Raw genomic sequence first — 13,985 nt, forward strand, 5'->3', positions numbered from 1 at the left:
ATTTACATCAGATGTAGACTGAAAGCATGTTAACAATTAATCGATATTAGATTATTTGTCGAAAAGAAATTACTTGATTAAATTAATCAATTAACAGTTAATCACCGTTTTACCGCCCACACGACGGCCCCGTTGCCATAGCCTATTAAAAAGGTCATGTCACGCATACGAAACCATTGACGTTGATGGCAGAAATGCATCTTAAAAAGAACAGACATTTGCAACAAAAGGCTGGAAACATGAGTGGTGCTGAAAACAAACATCTAGTGGAGCATCTTGCAGAGTCTGCCAGGAGTAAGGATGGCTTCACCATTTTGAATATTTAATCACCGTATGTAAACAATACCGTCATGAGATGCTGAGAATCTGGAGAAATGTATGCCTGGGACGAAGATAAAGAGCAATATCAGAAGTACAGATGCACCGATCGATCGGCAACCAATCGTAATCGATATAGTGCCCCTATAGGTTTTGATCTGAGTTCTCAAAATAGTTCAAAGCAGGCCGATCAGATGACGTTTAAAACAACAAACCGCAGCCGGGGCGTACGTTCCCACATCTCAGACCCAGGTGTCTTAACCCTTGTGCTGTCTTCGGGTCAAGGAAGGAGGAAGGGAAGAAGGAAGGAAGGAAGGAAGGAAGGAAGGAAGGAAGGAAGGAAGGAAGGAAGGAAGGAAGGAAGGAAGGAAGGAAGGAAGGAAGGAAGGAAGGAAGGAAAAAATGAAGGAAGGAAGGAAGGAAGGAAGGAAGGAAGGAAGGAAGGAAGGAAGGAAGGAAGGAAGGAAGGAAGGAAGGAAGGAAGGAAGGAAGAGAGGAAGGAAGGAAAAAAGGAAGGAAGGAAGGAAGGAAGGAAGGAAGGAAGGAAGGAAGGAAGGAAGGAAGGAAGGAAGGAAGGAAGGAAGGAAGGAAGGAAGGGAAGAAGGAAGGAGAGAGCAAGAGGAAAGAAGGAAGGAAGAGAAAAAGGAAGGAAGGAAGGAAGGAAGGAAGGGAGGGAGGGAAGGAGGGAGGGAGGAAGGAAGGGAAGGAAGGAAGGAAGGAAGGAAGGAAGGAAGGAAGGAAGGAAGGAAGGAAGGAAGGAAGGAAGGAAGGAAGGAAGGAAGGAAGGAAGGAAGGAAGGAAGGACGGACGGAAGGAAGGACGGAAGGAAGGAAGGAAGGAAGGAAGGAAGGAAGAAAAGAGGAAGGGAAGAAGGAAAGAGAGAGCAGGAGGAAAGAAGGAAGGAAGAGAAAAAGGAAGGAAGGAAGGAAGGAAGGAAGGAAGGAAGGAAGGAAGGAAGGAAGGAAGGAAGGGAGGGAGGGAGGGAGGAAGGAAGGAAGGGAGGATAGGAGGAAGGAAGGAAGGAAGGAAGGAAGGAAGGAAGGAAGGAAGGAAGGAAGGAAGGAAGGAAGGAAGGAAGGAAGGAAGGAGGGAGGGAGGGAGGGAGGGAGGGAGGGAGGGAGGGAGGGAGGAAGGAAGGAAGGAAGGAAGGAAGGAAGGAAGGAAGGAAGGAAGGAAGGAAGGAAGGAAGGAAGGAAGGAAGGAAGGAAGGAAGGAAGGAAGGAAGGGAGGAAGGAAGGAAGGAAGGAAGGAAGGAAGGAAGGGAAAAACAAGGAAAGAAGGAAGGAAGGGAAGAAGGAAGGAGAGAGCAGGAAGAAAGAAGGAAGGAAGGAAGGAAGGAAGGAAGGAAGGAAGGAAGGAAGGAAGGAAGGAAGGAAGGAAGGAAGGAAGGAAGGAAGGAAGGAAGGAAGGAAGGAAGGAAGGAAGGAAGGGAGGGAGGGAGGCCAGGGAGGAAGGGAGAAAAGAGGAGAGAGCAGGAGGAAGGAAGGAAAGTAGGAAGGAAGGAAGGAAGGAAGGAAGAAAGGGAGGAAGGGAGGAAGGAAGAAGGAAGAAGGAAGAAGGAAGAAGGAAGGAGAGAGCAGGAGGAAAGAATGAAGGAGAATTAGGTCATTTTGACAGTACAAGGGTTAAGGGGACGTGGCCGTCTCTACAAAACATCAACACTGAAAATGCTGTCGCCAGTATGGAGTTTTACAATGTCCGAAAAGGACAACAAATGTGCAGTTTGCAAGCTGAGTGCAAAGGAGAAACCCTGAGGAGGAATGTTACAAAAGAATTTCAACACAACGAACCTGATGAGACATTTGGGTGACGGTTTGGAGGAAGCGTAGTCCTAAAAGGCACACGGAACACCACCACTCACTTCATGTCTCTAACTGCTTTTCCCCACTCAGCGATATAACTTTTTTTTGTTAGATAACAACACTAAAAAAAAACAATTCTGAAAAATGGTCAAATATTGAATACAAAATCAAAATCTATACTCCACCCGTCCACCCTCCCTTTATCAGCTGGAATACAAATATACCAAGGGAGGGGGGATTGATCTTGGCCCCACGGAGGACAGAAAGCATCAGGTGAGGAAAACGTCTTCAAAGAGCATCTTAACTCTCAGCCTTTGATCCAAATCCCCAGCTCTTTTCTTCCACAGGCCAACGAGGGAATCTGCACACAATCCCTTTTACCTTTCAGTTCAGATTTTCCACCACATCAGTCCTTCACCACACTGACAAAGTAACACGTGGAAGCTACCGTAGGCTACACCAGTCATGTTTTCATACAGGCTGTGCTTTTGACTTGATCTGCTTGCCACAAATTCTATTGTTTTTTTAAGTCTTGTCTTATTCTCAAAAGCACTTTCAGTTTCACTTTTGTCTGAAAGGTGCAGCTGAGATAAAAACTAAATAGAGACCGAAAAAAGAATTTAGGATATGTGCTCATCTCGCTCGTCAAATGATTGATGGAACAGGAGAAGAAGCTCAATTTTACCTAATATGAAGCTAAAAAGGTTGTCAGTGAAAAAGAGGGAAATAAGTTTAATTCATTTGGTGTCTCAGCTCTAAAATAATAAATGGAAGAAAAGATAATTAAGGAGAAACGAACAATAAAAAAACAAAACAGCAGCCTCTGGCTATCTGGAACTAATGAGCCCATTGGCACCACATGTAGTTGGTCGTACACCGTCACGTGGAGATGATTAGGAGGCACAAACAGATGTACAGATGGAATATGGTAAACTGGTTTTAAACAGACCTTAAAAGAGACTGTATTTTCGCGACCATACGGCGCGCCGTGTGGAAAGGCGCACCCTCAGTTTTATGTGTCATTTATGTATTTAAAACACACATACGGCGGAAAAGGCGCCGTCTACACACACATAAGGTGTGCCGCCTTACAACAACACACACACACACCGCCGCCTTACAACAACACACACACACACCGCCGCTTTACAACAACACACACACACACACCGCCGCTTTACAACAACACACACACACACCGCCGCTTTACAACAACACACACACACCGCCGCCTTACAACAACACACACACACACCGCTGCTTTACAACAACACACACCGCCGCCTTACAACAACACACACACACCGCCACCTTACAACAACACACACACACCGCCGCCTTACAACAACACAGACACACACCGCCGCTTTACAACAACACACACACACACACACCGCCGCCTTACAACAACACACACACACCGCCGCTTTACAACAACACACACACACCGCCGCTTTACAACAACACACACACACCGCCGCCTTACAACAACACACACACACACCGCTGCTTTACAACAACACACACACACACACACCGCCGCCTTACAACAACACACACACACACACACACTGCCGCTTTACAACAACACACACACACACACACACCGCCGCCTTACAACAACACACACACACACACCGCTGTTTTACAACAACACACACACACACCGCCGCTATACAACAACACACACACACCGCCGCCTTACAACAACACACACACACACACACCGCCGCCTTACAACAACACACACACACACACACACACCGCCGCCTTACAACAACACACACACACACACCGCTGCTTTACAACAACACACACACACCGCCGCTTTACAACAACACACACACACACCGCCGCTTTACAACAACACACACACCACCAGTTTACAACAACACACACACACACACACACCGCCGCTTTACAACAACACACACACACACACCGCCGCCTTACAACAACACACACACCGCCGCTTTACAACAACACACACACACACACCGCCGCCTTACAACAACACACACACCGCCGCTTTACAACAACACACACACACCGCCGCTTTACAACAACACACACACCGCCGCTTTACAACAACACACACACACCACCGCTTTACAACAACACACACACACACCGCTGCTTTACAACAACACACACACACACCGCCGCTTTACAACAACACACACACACTGCCGCTTTAAAACAACACACACACACACACACTGCCGCTTTACAACAACACACACACACACCGCCGTTTTACAACAACACACACCGCTGCTTTAAAACAACACACACACACACCGCCGCTTTACAACAACACACACACACACACACCACCGCTTTACAACAACACACACACACACCGCCGCTTTAGAACAACACACACACACACACACACACCACCGCTTTACAACAACACACACACACACCGCTGCTTTACAACAACACACACACACCGCCGCTTTACAACAACACACACACACACACACACACCGCCACTTTACAACAACAACACACACACACACACCGCCGCTTTACAACAACACACACACACACCGCCGCTTTACAACAACACACACACACACACCGCTGCTTTACAACAACACACACACACCGCCGCTTTACAACAACACACACACACACACACCGCCACTTTACAACAACACACACACACACACCGCCGCTTTACAACAACACACACCGCCGCTTTACAACAACACACACACACACCGCTGCTTTACAACAACACACACACACACACACCGCCGCCTTACAACAACACACACACACACACACACCGCCGCTTTACAACAACACACACACACACACACACACACCGCCGCCTTACAACAACACACACACACACACCGCTGTTTTACAACAACACACACACACACCGCCGCTATACAACAACACACACACACCGCCGCCTTACAACACACACACACACACACACACACACACACACACACCGCCGCCTTACAACAACACACACACACACACACCGCCGCCTTACAACAACACACACACACACACCGCTGCTTTACAACAACACACACACACCGCCGCTTTACAACAACACACACACACACCGCCGCTTTACAACAACACACACACCACCACTTTACAACAACACACACACACACACACCGCCGCTTTACAACAACACACACACACACACCGCCGCCTTACAACAACACACACACCGCCGCTTTACAACAACACACACACACACACCGCCGCCTTACAACAACACACACACCGCCGCTTTACAACAACACACACACACCGCCGCTTTACAACAACACACACACCGCCGCTTTACAACAACACACACACACCACCGCTTTACAACAACACACACACACACCGCTGCTTTACAACAACACACACACACACCGCCGCTTTACAACAACACACACACACTGCCGCTTTAAAACAACACACACACACACACACACTGCCGCTTTACAACAACACACACACACACCGCCGTTTTACAACAACACACACCGCTGCTTTAAAACAACACACACACACACCGCCGCTTTACAACAACACACACACACACACACCACCGCTTTACAACAACACACACACACACCGCCGCTTTAGAACAACACACACACACACACACACCACCGCTTTACAACAACACACACACACACCGCTGCTTTACAACAACACACACACACCGCCGCTTTACAACAACACACACACACACACACACACCGCCACTTTACAACAACAACACACACACACACACCGCCGCTTTACAACAACACACACACACACCGCCGCTTTACAACAACACACACACACACACCGCTGCTTTACAACAACACACACACACCGCCGCTTTACAACAACACACACACACACACACCGCCACTTTACAACAACACACACACACACACCGCCGCTTTACAACAACACACACCGCCGCTTTACAACAACACACACACACACCGCCCCTTTACAACAACACACACACACACACCGCCGCTTTACAACAACACACACACACACCGCCGCTTTACAACAACACACACACACACCGCCGCCTTACAACAACACACACACACACCGCCGCTTTACAACAACACACACACACACCGCCGCTTTACAACAACACACACACCGCCGCCTTACAACAACACACACACACACCGACGCTTTACAACAACACACACACACACCACCGCCTTACAACAACACACACACACACAAGCATACAAGTGTGCATATTTAACAATAGAGTGGGAACAAAACTTAGTTTGATTGTTATTTAAGTTATTACATTAATCAAACCCATCGAAATCTTCAATCCTCCGTTTCTGCATTAAACAGCTGCGCTAAATCTGCTGTGCCAGTCCCATTTCCTCGGTGTCAAGAGTCACTTGTCATGACTTGTTAGGTTGTTTTTTTTTACGTTGTCTGCATATTAATTAATGGTTAATACCATGTTGGTAAGAACCTAAAGCATATACAGGACTGTCTCAGAAAATTAGAATATTGTGATAAAGTTCTTTATTTTCTATAATGCAATTAAAAAAACAAAAATGTCATACATTCTGGATTCATTACAAATCAACTTAAATATTGCAAGCCTTTTATTATTTTAATATTGCTGATTATGGTTTACAGTTTAAGATTAAGATTCCCAGAATATTCAAATTTTTTGAGATATATTTGATATTTGAGTTTTCTTAAGCTGTAAGCCATGATCAGCAATATTAAAATAATAAAAGGCTTGCGATATTTCAGTTGATTTGTAATGAATCCAGAATGTATGACATTTTTGCATTACAGAAAATAAAGGACTTTATCACAATATTCTAATTTTCTGTAACAGTCCTGTATATATATGCATTTTTGATTCAAAACATGATATATTTTTTAATATATCACATATATATATATATATATATATATATATACACACATATATACATTTTTTTCATGACTTGTTTGTGAGTTAGATGAAGCATGGTGAAAGATATTGGCCATTACAGGACGATGCAGCTACTCTAAAGCAGCTTTTCTGTTCTATGTATTTTTGTCACAGATCAGGCAACAGCCCCTGAGAACATCTCAGTTCAAAACAGTGAAGCCACAGTGTCAAAAGAGACACACAGTTCAGTAAGTGTTGATGACTTTCCGCTGCAGAAAGCAGAGCCAAACTTCAACAAACTAAAACCAGGAAAGATTTGATGCGACACATCAATTAATGGCATCTGTGGGACAAAAAAGGTCTCATATATTCATGTAAAACAGCATGAAGGCTTTTAAAGTCAGAAATGTGAGTCAAAAGAATGAGAAATACCTTGTCAAATCAAACATTCAATGGTTGTACTTCATTTATTTATTTGACTTTTACTTTGTCTTTCGTGGCAGGAAAACACAATAGATCACACATGTTCCTGACAATCATTGGGAATAGTGTTTGGAAACAGAAGCAGAGAAGCTGTGAGTTAGCTGCTAATTCACCAAGTCACCAGTCACAACGTTGAAGCAAAGCAACAGGACAGATTGAGAGGGGATCCTGGCAGAGGAGGCAGCAACGCTCCAGCCAAAGAAAACAAAGAAAAACTGAGCATAACGAGGCAGGTTAGTTGGACTAATGTCACACTTAGCAGGAGCAGCTGCATCCCCCTGTCTGCCGTCATGCTGTAATTCCATGTCTTGACAGCAGGGATATACAAGCCTCGATAAACTCTGTCTGCTTTCTGTCTGCTTTCTGTCTGCATGTAAAACACTGTGACAACAATTAGTAAACGGCTGCTGTGGCAAAGAAAAGACGCTGAAACAAACCCAGCTTTGTACTTAACAAGGGCACAAGTGTTTCCTGTACATTAGTAAATTACAGACTATGGAGCTAGAACAGTGTCAATAGTCACAAATGCACAGGCCAATTCACAAATGCACAGGCCAAGAACCTCCAAAGGAATATGGCATCCCATGAGTCCCTGCGCCATCCCAGGTGATGGCGCCCCTTCATGGACAGTAGGGCTGCAACGATTTGTCGACGTTATGACAAAAATCGAAAACCAAAATTGTCGACGATGAATTCCATTGTCGAAAATTGTCCCGGAGAGCACCCACCTCCTCCTTGCCTTCCTGTTTCAATGCCCTGAAATCCAGTAAATCTAACAACAGAATTCGGTCAAGTAAACCTTCATCATCATCCCTGAGTCAGATATAGCAGGGGTCCCCAACCCCCGGGTCATCTGGTACCGGGCCGCACAGAAAGAAAAAATAATTTCTGTAGCCCCGACTGATGATGGCTGACTCTCAAACTGATGGTTCACAATGTTTTTATTCCTTGGATGTAAATACACTGCAAACACACCGTAAGAGCTATAAAGGAACAAAATGAACTAGAGTTAGTCTTTCTACATTCATATAAGTTTCATTTAACTTAAATACAGACCGATGCAGCTGCTCGCTCGGCTACCGTTAACCTCAATACATGACAGTAACCATGGCAACCAAACTCAAGCTGGACATAAATACGGCATAAAATTTGCAAAGAAAACAAATCCTTATCAGCAGGTGTTTTTTGTGTCAGTTAGGCTCCACTTTAGCACTTTAGACACTTAGAAGGCACACTTTCTACTGCCGTTAAACTTTTACCATTAAAGTCCGAAGCGCCGGATGTTTACAAGGTCTCGGCGAGACGCCTTCAAAATAAAAGCACTAAATATTGGTCTCCTTAAAGGTATTGTGACATGAAAAACACATTTTTCTTGATTTTTTGTGTTTTGTTGGGTGTCTTGACATCAATTACACCCAAAAAACAACGAACTTTTAACATTCAGTGTATTGTGTGCTTTCTGGGATTTTCCACATAACTGTGCAAAAACGGCTCATGTGGTTTGGTGGCGGGCCGTTACGTATAGACCCGCTAAATCACCGCCCCCTCCACCCAGCTCCCTGTCTCCTCTCCTCTCCAGCGCACCATAAAGGCTGATTTATGGTTCCGCGTTACACCGACGCAGAGCCCACGGCGTAGAAGTGTGTAGCGGTTGGTTGGAGGAGGTTTGGAGGAGGAGCGGCGCAATGATTGACAAGGAAGGGGAAAAAGGAAGCGTTTTTCACGGCGCAAAAAAACACTGTCATAAAAAGGACAGAATGGAGTACTAGAGTGAAGTTTTTCTTGTTACACTCTTTTAGACACATTTGAGGGATGTTGGCCAAGACTTTTAATAGTGTTAAAAGCATGTTAAAAATGATGTCACAATACCTTTAATATATAACAAATAAAATAAAAGCCTGGCTTTAAATAACGTTAATGAGAAAACAAACATAAAAACACATTTATAGAAATATTCATATTAAAGGTAAGTTACAATTTCCATTTTTATTTTATTTTTTTTTCAAAAATTATGTTTTATTATTATTATTATCATCATTATTATCATCATTATTATTATTATTATTATTATTATTATTATTATTATTATTATTATTATTATTATTATTATTATTATTATTATTATTATTATTATTATAGAGAAAATCCCACAGTTTTTAATGCCGATCTTGTCATTTTTTTTTGTTTTTATCAGCTACACCTTTAGATTGGGCTGTGAAAATATTGTCAGACATTAAACCGGTCCGCGGTTCAGAAAAGGTTGGAGACCACTGAGATATATGACACCGGGGCACCTTGCTCCTCTTCCTATTATCTCAGCTACTCACCTTTTCCTTACCTCCCCTCTTTTTCAGACTTACCCAACTCTTGATTCTCCCTCCGCCAACCCCCTCTCCACTTTTCTTTATACGCTCCTCTCCAAGTTAGCTTCTCTTACTCTCACTCATTAAAACAGTTCCCTGCTATTCTCCCTGGAGAGATGGGGGAGGATAAAAATAGCTCTTCTTCAGCTCACTGGTTCCTTCTGCAGCCTGCCATCTTTACATCAAATGAGCTTTCTTCATAATGGCAATCTTTTGTTGCTCGCTGAATCTCTTTTTTCTCTTGGGGAGGCACAAACGTACCAAAACACACGCTAATTTCTGCCTCTTTTAAAACAGTTTGGAGCTGGGATCAAGCAGCCGGGAAAGACCGAGAGACGTTTTGTTTTTGTTTTCCAAAGTTTCCCACAGTTCAACAGTTTGATGTTCTACATCAGAGTAATCTGTAATTAGGTGGTGCAAGCATTTAAAATGTCAGCTGATGTTGCACTCCGTTGTAATTGCACAATCGCTTCAAAGCCCAAGCAAGAGGGGAATGTCATCCACAACAATGACAGCACGTTACATCACCGGTGAAAACCGCTTCTGTTGACTGGACTTCCACAGAGCAAATATGCTGGGATGGATGACGAGCAAACGACCAGTGAAATGCTCTTAGTAGTGCACAGAGATCAACGTTGGGACTCTAGCTGTGCTGGAGAGACAGCAAACGAGTAGTCGGCATGGATGGAACACACAGGAAGAGCAAACGACCATCTGCCTGCTATGAAGAAGAGTAAGTGTTTTATGCAGTTTCCTCATTAGTGAGATTCTTCTCTGTGAGGTGCAGGAAGATGGGCAGAATAGGAAGAGAGAGAAGAATGGGGAGAGATGAAGTGGGGGACATAACGGCGGATGCCAGAGCGTAAAAAACAAACTCCTCAATGACTGTGTTTCCATGCATCAATAACCCTTTTAAAACCTGAATATTGGGTCATGTAAACGCCAAACGGAATATCCCCATCAAATGGAACAGGAATTTGTTTTCTGCTCATGTTCTGTTCACAAGGAATCCTGGTCTTTTGAGTCCAGGAAGTTCTTATAAACACGGAGAAACAAGACCAGGAGGAGACTAATCACTTCATAAATGTAATGAAGGATATGAACATTTCTGCATTTGTAGACGGTAGAAAGTACCGGGATAGAAGATTTACAAGAAGGTGAGAGAAAAGTTGCATGAAGCAGCATTTGTTTTGAATTTGGATACAGGAAGAATAAGCGGAAATGACGGGAATTGCGTCATGATGTTCTCCGTGCGTCGCTGGTTTGATCCAGATATCCCAAATGATTCATTACCATGTAAACGGAATATTCTGAATGTTTCAGTAACCGGAATATTAGCAAAAACCAGAATTTTGACTGCATGTAAACGTAGTCAATGACAGCACGTTACATCACCGGTGAAAACCGCTTCTGTTGACTGGACTTCAACAGAGCAAATATGCTGGGATGGATGACGAGCAAACGACCAGTGAAATGCTCTTAGTAGTGCACAGAGATCAACGTTGGGACTCTAGCTGTGCTGGAGAGACAGCAAACGAGTAGTCGGCATGGATGGAACACACAGGAAGAGCAAACGACCATCTGCCTGCTATGAAGAAGAGTAAGTGTTTTATGCAGTTTCCTCATTAGTGAGATTCTTCTCTGTGAGGTGCAGGAAGATGGGCAGAATAGGAAGAGAGAGAAGAATGGGGAGAGATGAAGTGGGGGACATAACGGCAGATGCCAGAGTGTAAATAACAAACTCCTTAATGACAACACTGCGCAGAAATGAGAATGCTTCCCTCTGAAATAACATCCAATGTCCCAACCAGCTGAGAATCCAGCAGCTGCTCGGACAGCAGAGACGTGCAGCGTTCAACACATTTCTGCTCAACGCCAAGCATCAAAAACAACAATGTCATGCCCGTGCAGAAGCAGGATTGTTTGGAAACCAAAGGGCCGAAATGTGTGTCAGGAGGAGATTGTTGTCTGAAACGGAACTGTCAATGAAACAACCCAAAGCTAACGGTCTACCCCAACACACCAACCAGAAGCTATGAACAAGCACAGAGCATAGGAGATGTATATATAGGGTGCAACAATTACTCAATGTAATACAAATAGTAAACAAATTAAATTGTCAACTTGTCGGCAAAGAAAAAAATGAACAGAGTGAGGCTTCTCCTTCCTTATTTTCTTTCCTAAGAAATTCAATAGTGTTCAACCGCTACTGCCACCATGCGTGATTTTCAGCAGAGTGAGGCGTCACCCTCCCTTGTTGACGCCTCACTGTACAGTAAATAATATAACGGCCCATGCAACACCAGGGGACTGGCAGGAAAGTTCATTAAAAGATTCATTTTTGAATGAAGTGTCCATCTTTCATGTCTTTCATTTATAATTGGCACATCATTTAAACAACCACATGTAAAATTTAAAAGCTGAGAGCTAAATAAGATCCATTTAATAATTATGAGAGTCATAAACCGACTAGTCGACTAATCGTTTCAATAATCGATGACTGATCGACTATCAGAATAATCATTAGTTGCAGCCCTAATATATATATATATATATATATATATATATATATATATATATATATATATATATATATACAGTATATAATATACAAATACAGGACTGTCTCAGAAAATTAGAATATTGTGATAAAGTTCTTTATTTTCTGTAATGCAATTAAAAAAACAAAAATGTCATACATTCTGGATTCATTACAAATCAACTGAAATATTGCAAGCCTTTTATTATTTTAATATTGCTGATTACGGCTTACAGTTTAAGATTAATTTTTTTAATTTTTTTTGATTTTGTTTTTTTAATTGCATTACAGAAAATAAAGAACTTTATCACAATATTCTAATTTTCCGACACAGTCCTGTGTGTGTGTGTGTGTGTGTGTGTGTGTGTGTGTGTGTGTGTGTGTGTGTGTGTGTGTGTGTGTATATATATATATATATATATATATATATATATATATATATATATATATATATATACATATATATACATATATATATGTATAGGCCATAAAATTCTGAAAAAACAAAAGAAGAACACAAATAAAGATTATATAATGTTTGGAAGGATTTTTCTGTAATTATTTGTTTTATTTGATTTGTTTGTTCAATTTCATTGACTGGAAACATGGATCTGAGTTCATGAACCCAGCAAACAACGTGTGAAACCTCATAACACCATCCCATCTAAATGAAAACAGACAATCTGACGTTGTCAGCTGTCATTTATCTTTATTTCTTTAGAGGTCTATTGAGCAAGAAAAGAACTCCACTTACCGTCTTTGTCGGCTCTCCTGAAGATCTGTAAACACAGAAGGAGACAGTGATCAGTGAGAGGATCTGCTGCAGGAGGCATAAATGGACATAAAAACCGTCACATCAAATCTTCAGTTCAAAGCTAGTTGCTGAAAGATTCCAGGAATCTTCAAACCTGGACATTATGAAAACGGGATACGTACAGATTAGGCTACAACAGGGAATGTATAGCTGCAAACGCACCCTTCTGCATAATCTTGGTTAAAACCATCACATTTATGGTTGGTTACATTTCCATGTTGTGTAATTCTCCATCACATATCTAATTTCTAGCAAGCTGCACATGACACCGGGACTGCTAAAACATAATCTATGACCAAAAACTACATCCAGTTTAGTAAAATGTGTTATTATAGCTTAAGGTAGGTCCGCTCTTGCGCTGCGGTAGCACATACACAATGAATGGGAAAGCCGGTGGCGGTCTGCGCTTTGCCCCTCTCTGTGAAAGGGGCTTGTTGTTTTTCCCGGGGTACGGAAGAGGAAACTCCTTCCACGTTCATTTCTGACCAATGAGAGAGCAGTTGGTTCATGGCATTTGTTATCAGCTTTGAACCGCTACAGACGGTTTGTTGCCACAAACGAAAAATTAAACTGTATCGATTTAAATCCGTGTATCATTCGTTCTTTCCATTTTCAATTGGCAATCAAAAACCAAAACATGAAAAAGTTACTGGTTATTTAGTTTTTAGTTTTTTATTATAACACAAAAAACGGAAAAACGTCTGGTTTTTCATATTTCAATTTTAGGCACAGATCAAAAATACGAAATAGAAAAACGGGCCACAGGACTGAA

The 13,985-nt window shown here is 42.7% G+C and overlaps 1 protein-coding gene across 1 annotated transcript in view; it reads right to left on the reverse strand.

Moving 5' to 3' along the window:
• Positions 1 to 13,985, reverse strand: part of necab2 (N-terminal EF-hand calcium binding protein 2) — a 236,510-nt gene that overhangs the window by 213,519 nt on the left and 9,006 nt on the right. The window contains exon 2 of the mRNA XM_061722310.1: positions 13,154 to 13,178. Coding sequence (XP_061578294.1) covers positions 13,154 to 13,178 — 25 coding nt within the window. The remainder of the gene's footprint in view (positions 1 to 13,153; positions 13,179 to 13,985) is intronic.

The sequence above is a fragment of the Cololabis saira genome, chromosome 5, assembly GCF_033807715.1.
Source record: "Cololabis saira isolate AMF1-May2022 chromosome 5, fColSai1.1, whole genome shotgun sequence".
In the NCBI taxonomy this organism is placed as follows: domain Eukaryota; kingdom Metazoa; phylum Chordata; class Actinopteri; order Beloniformes; family Belonidae; genus Cololabis; species Cololabis saira.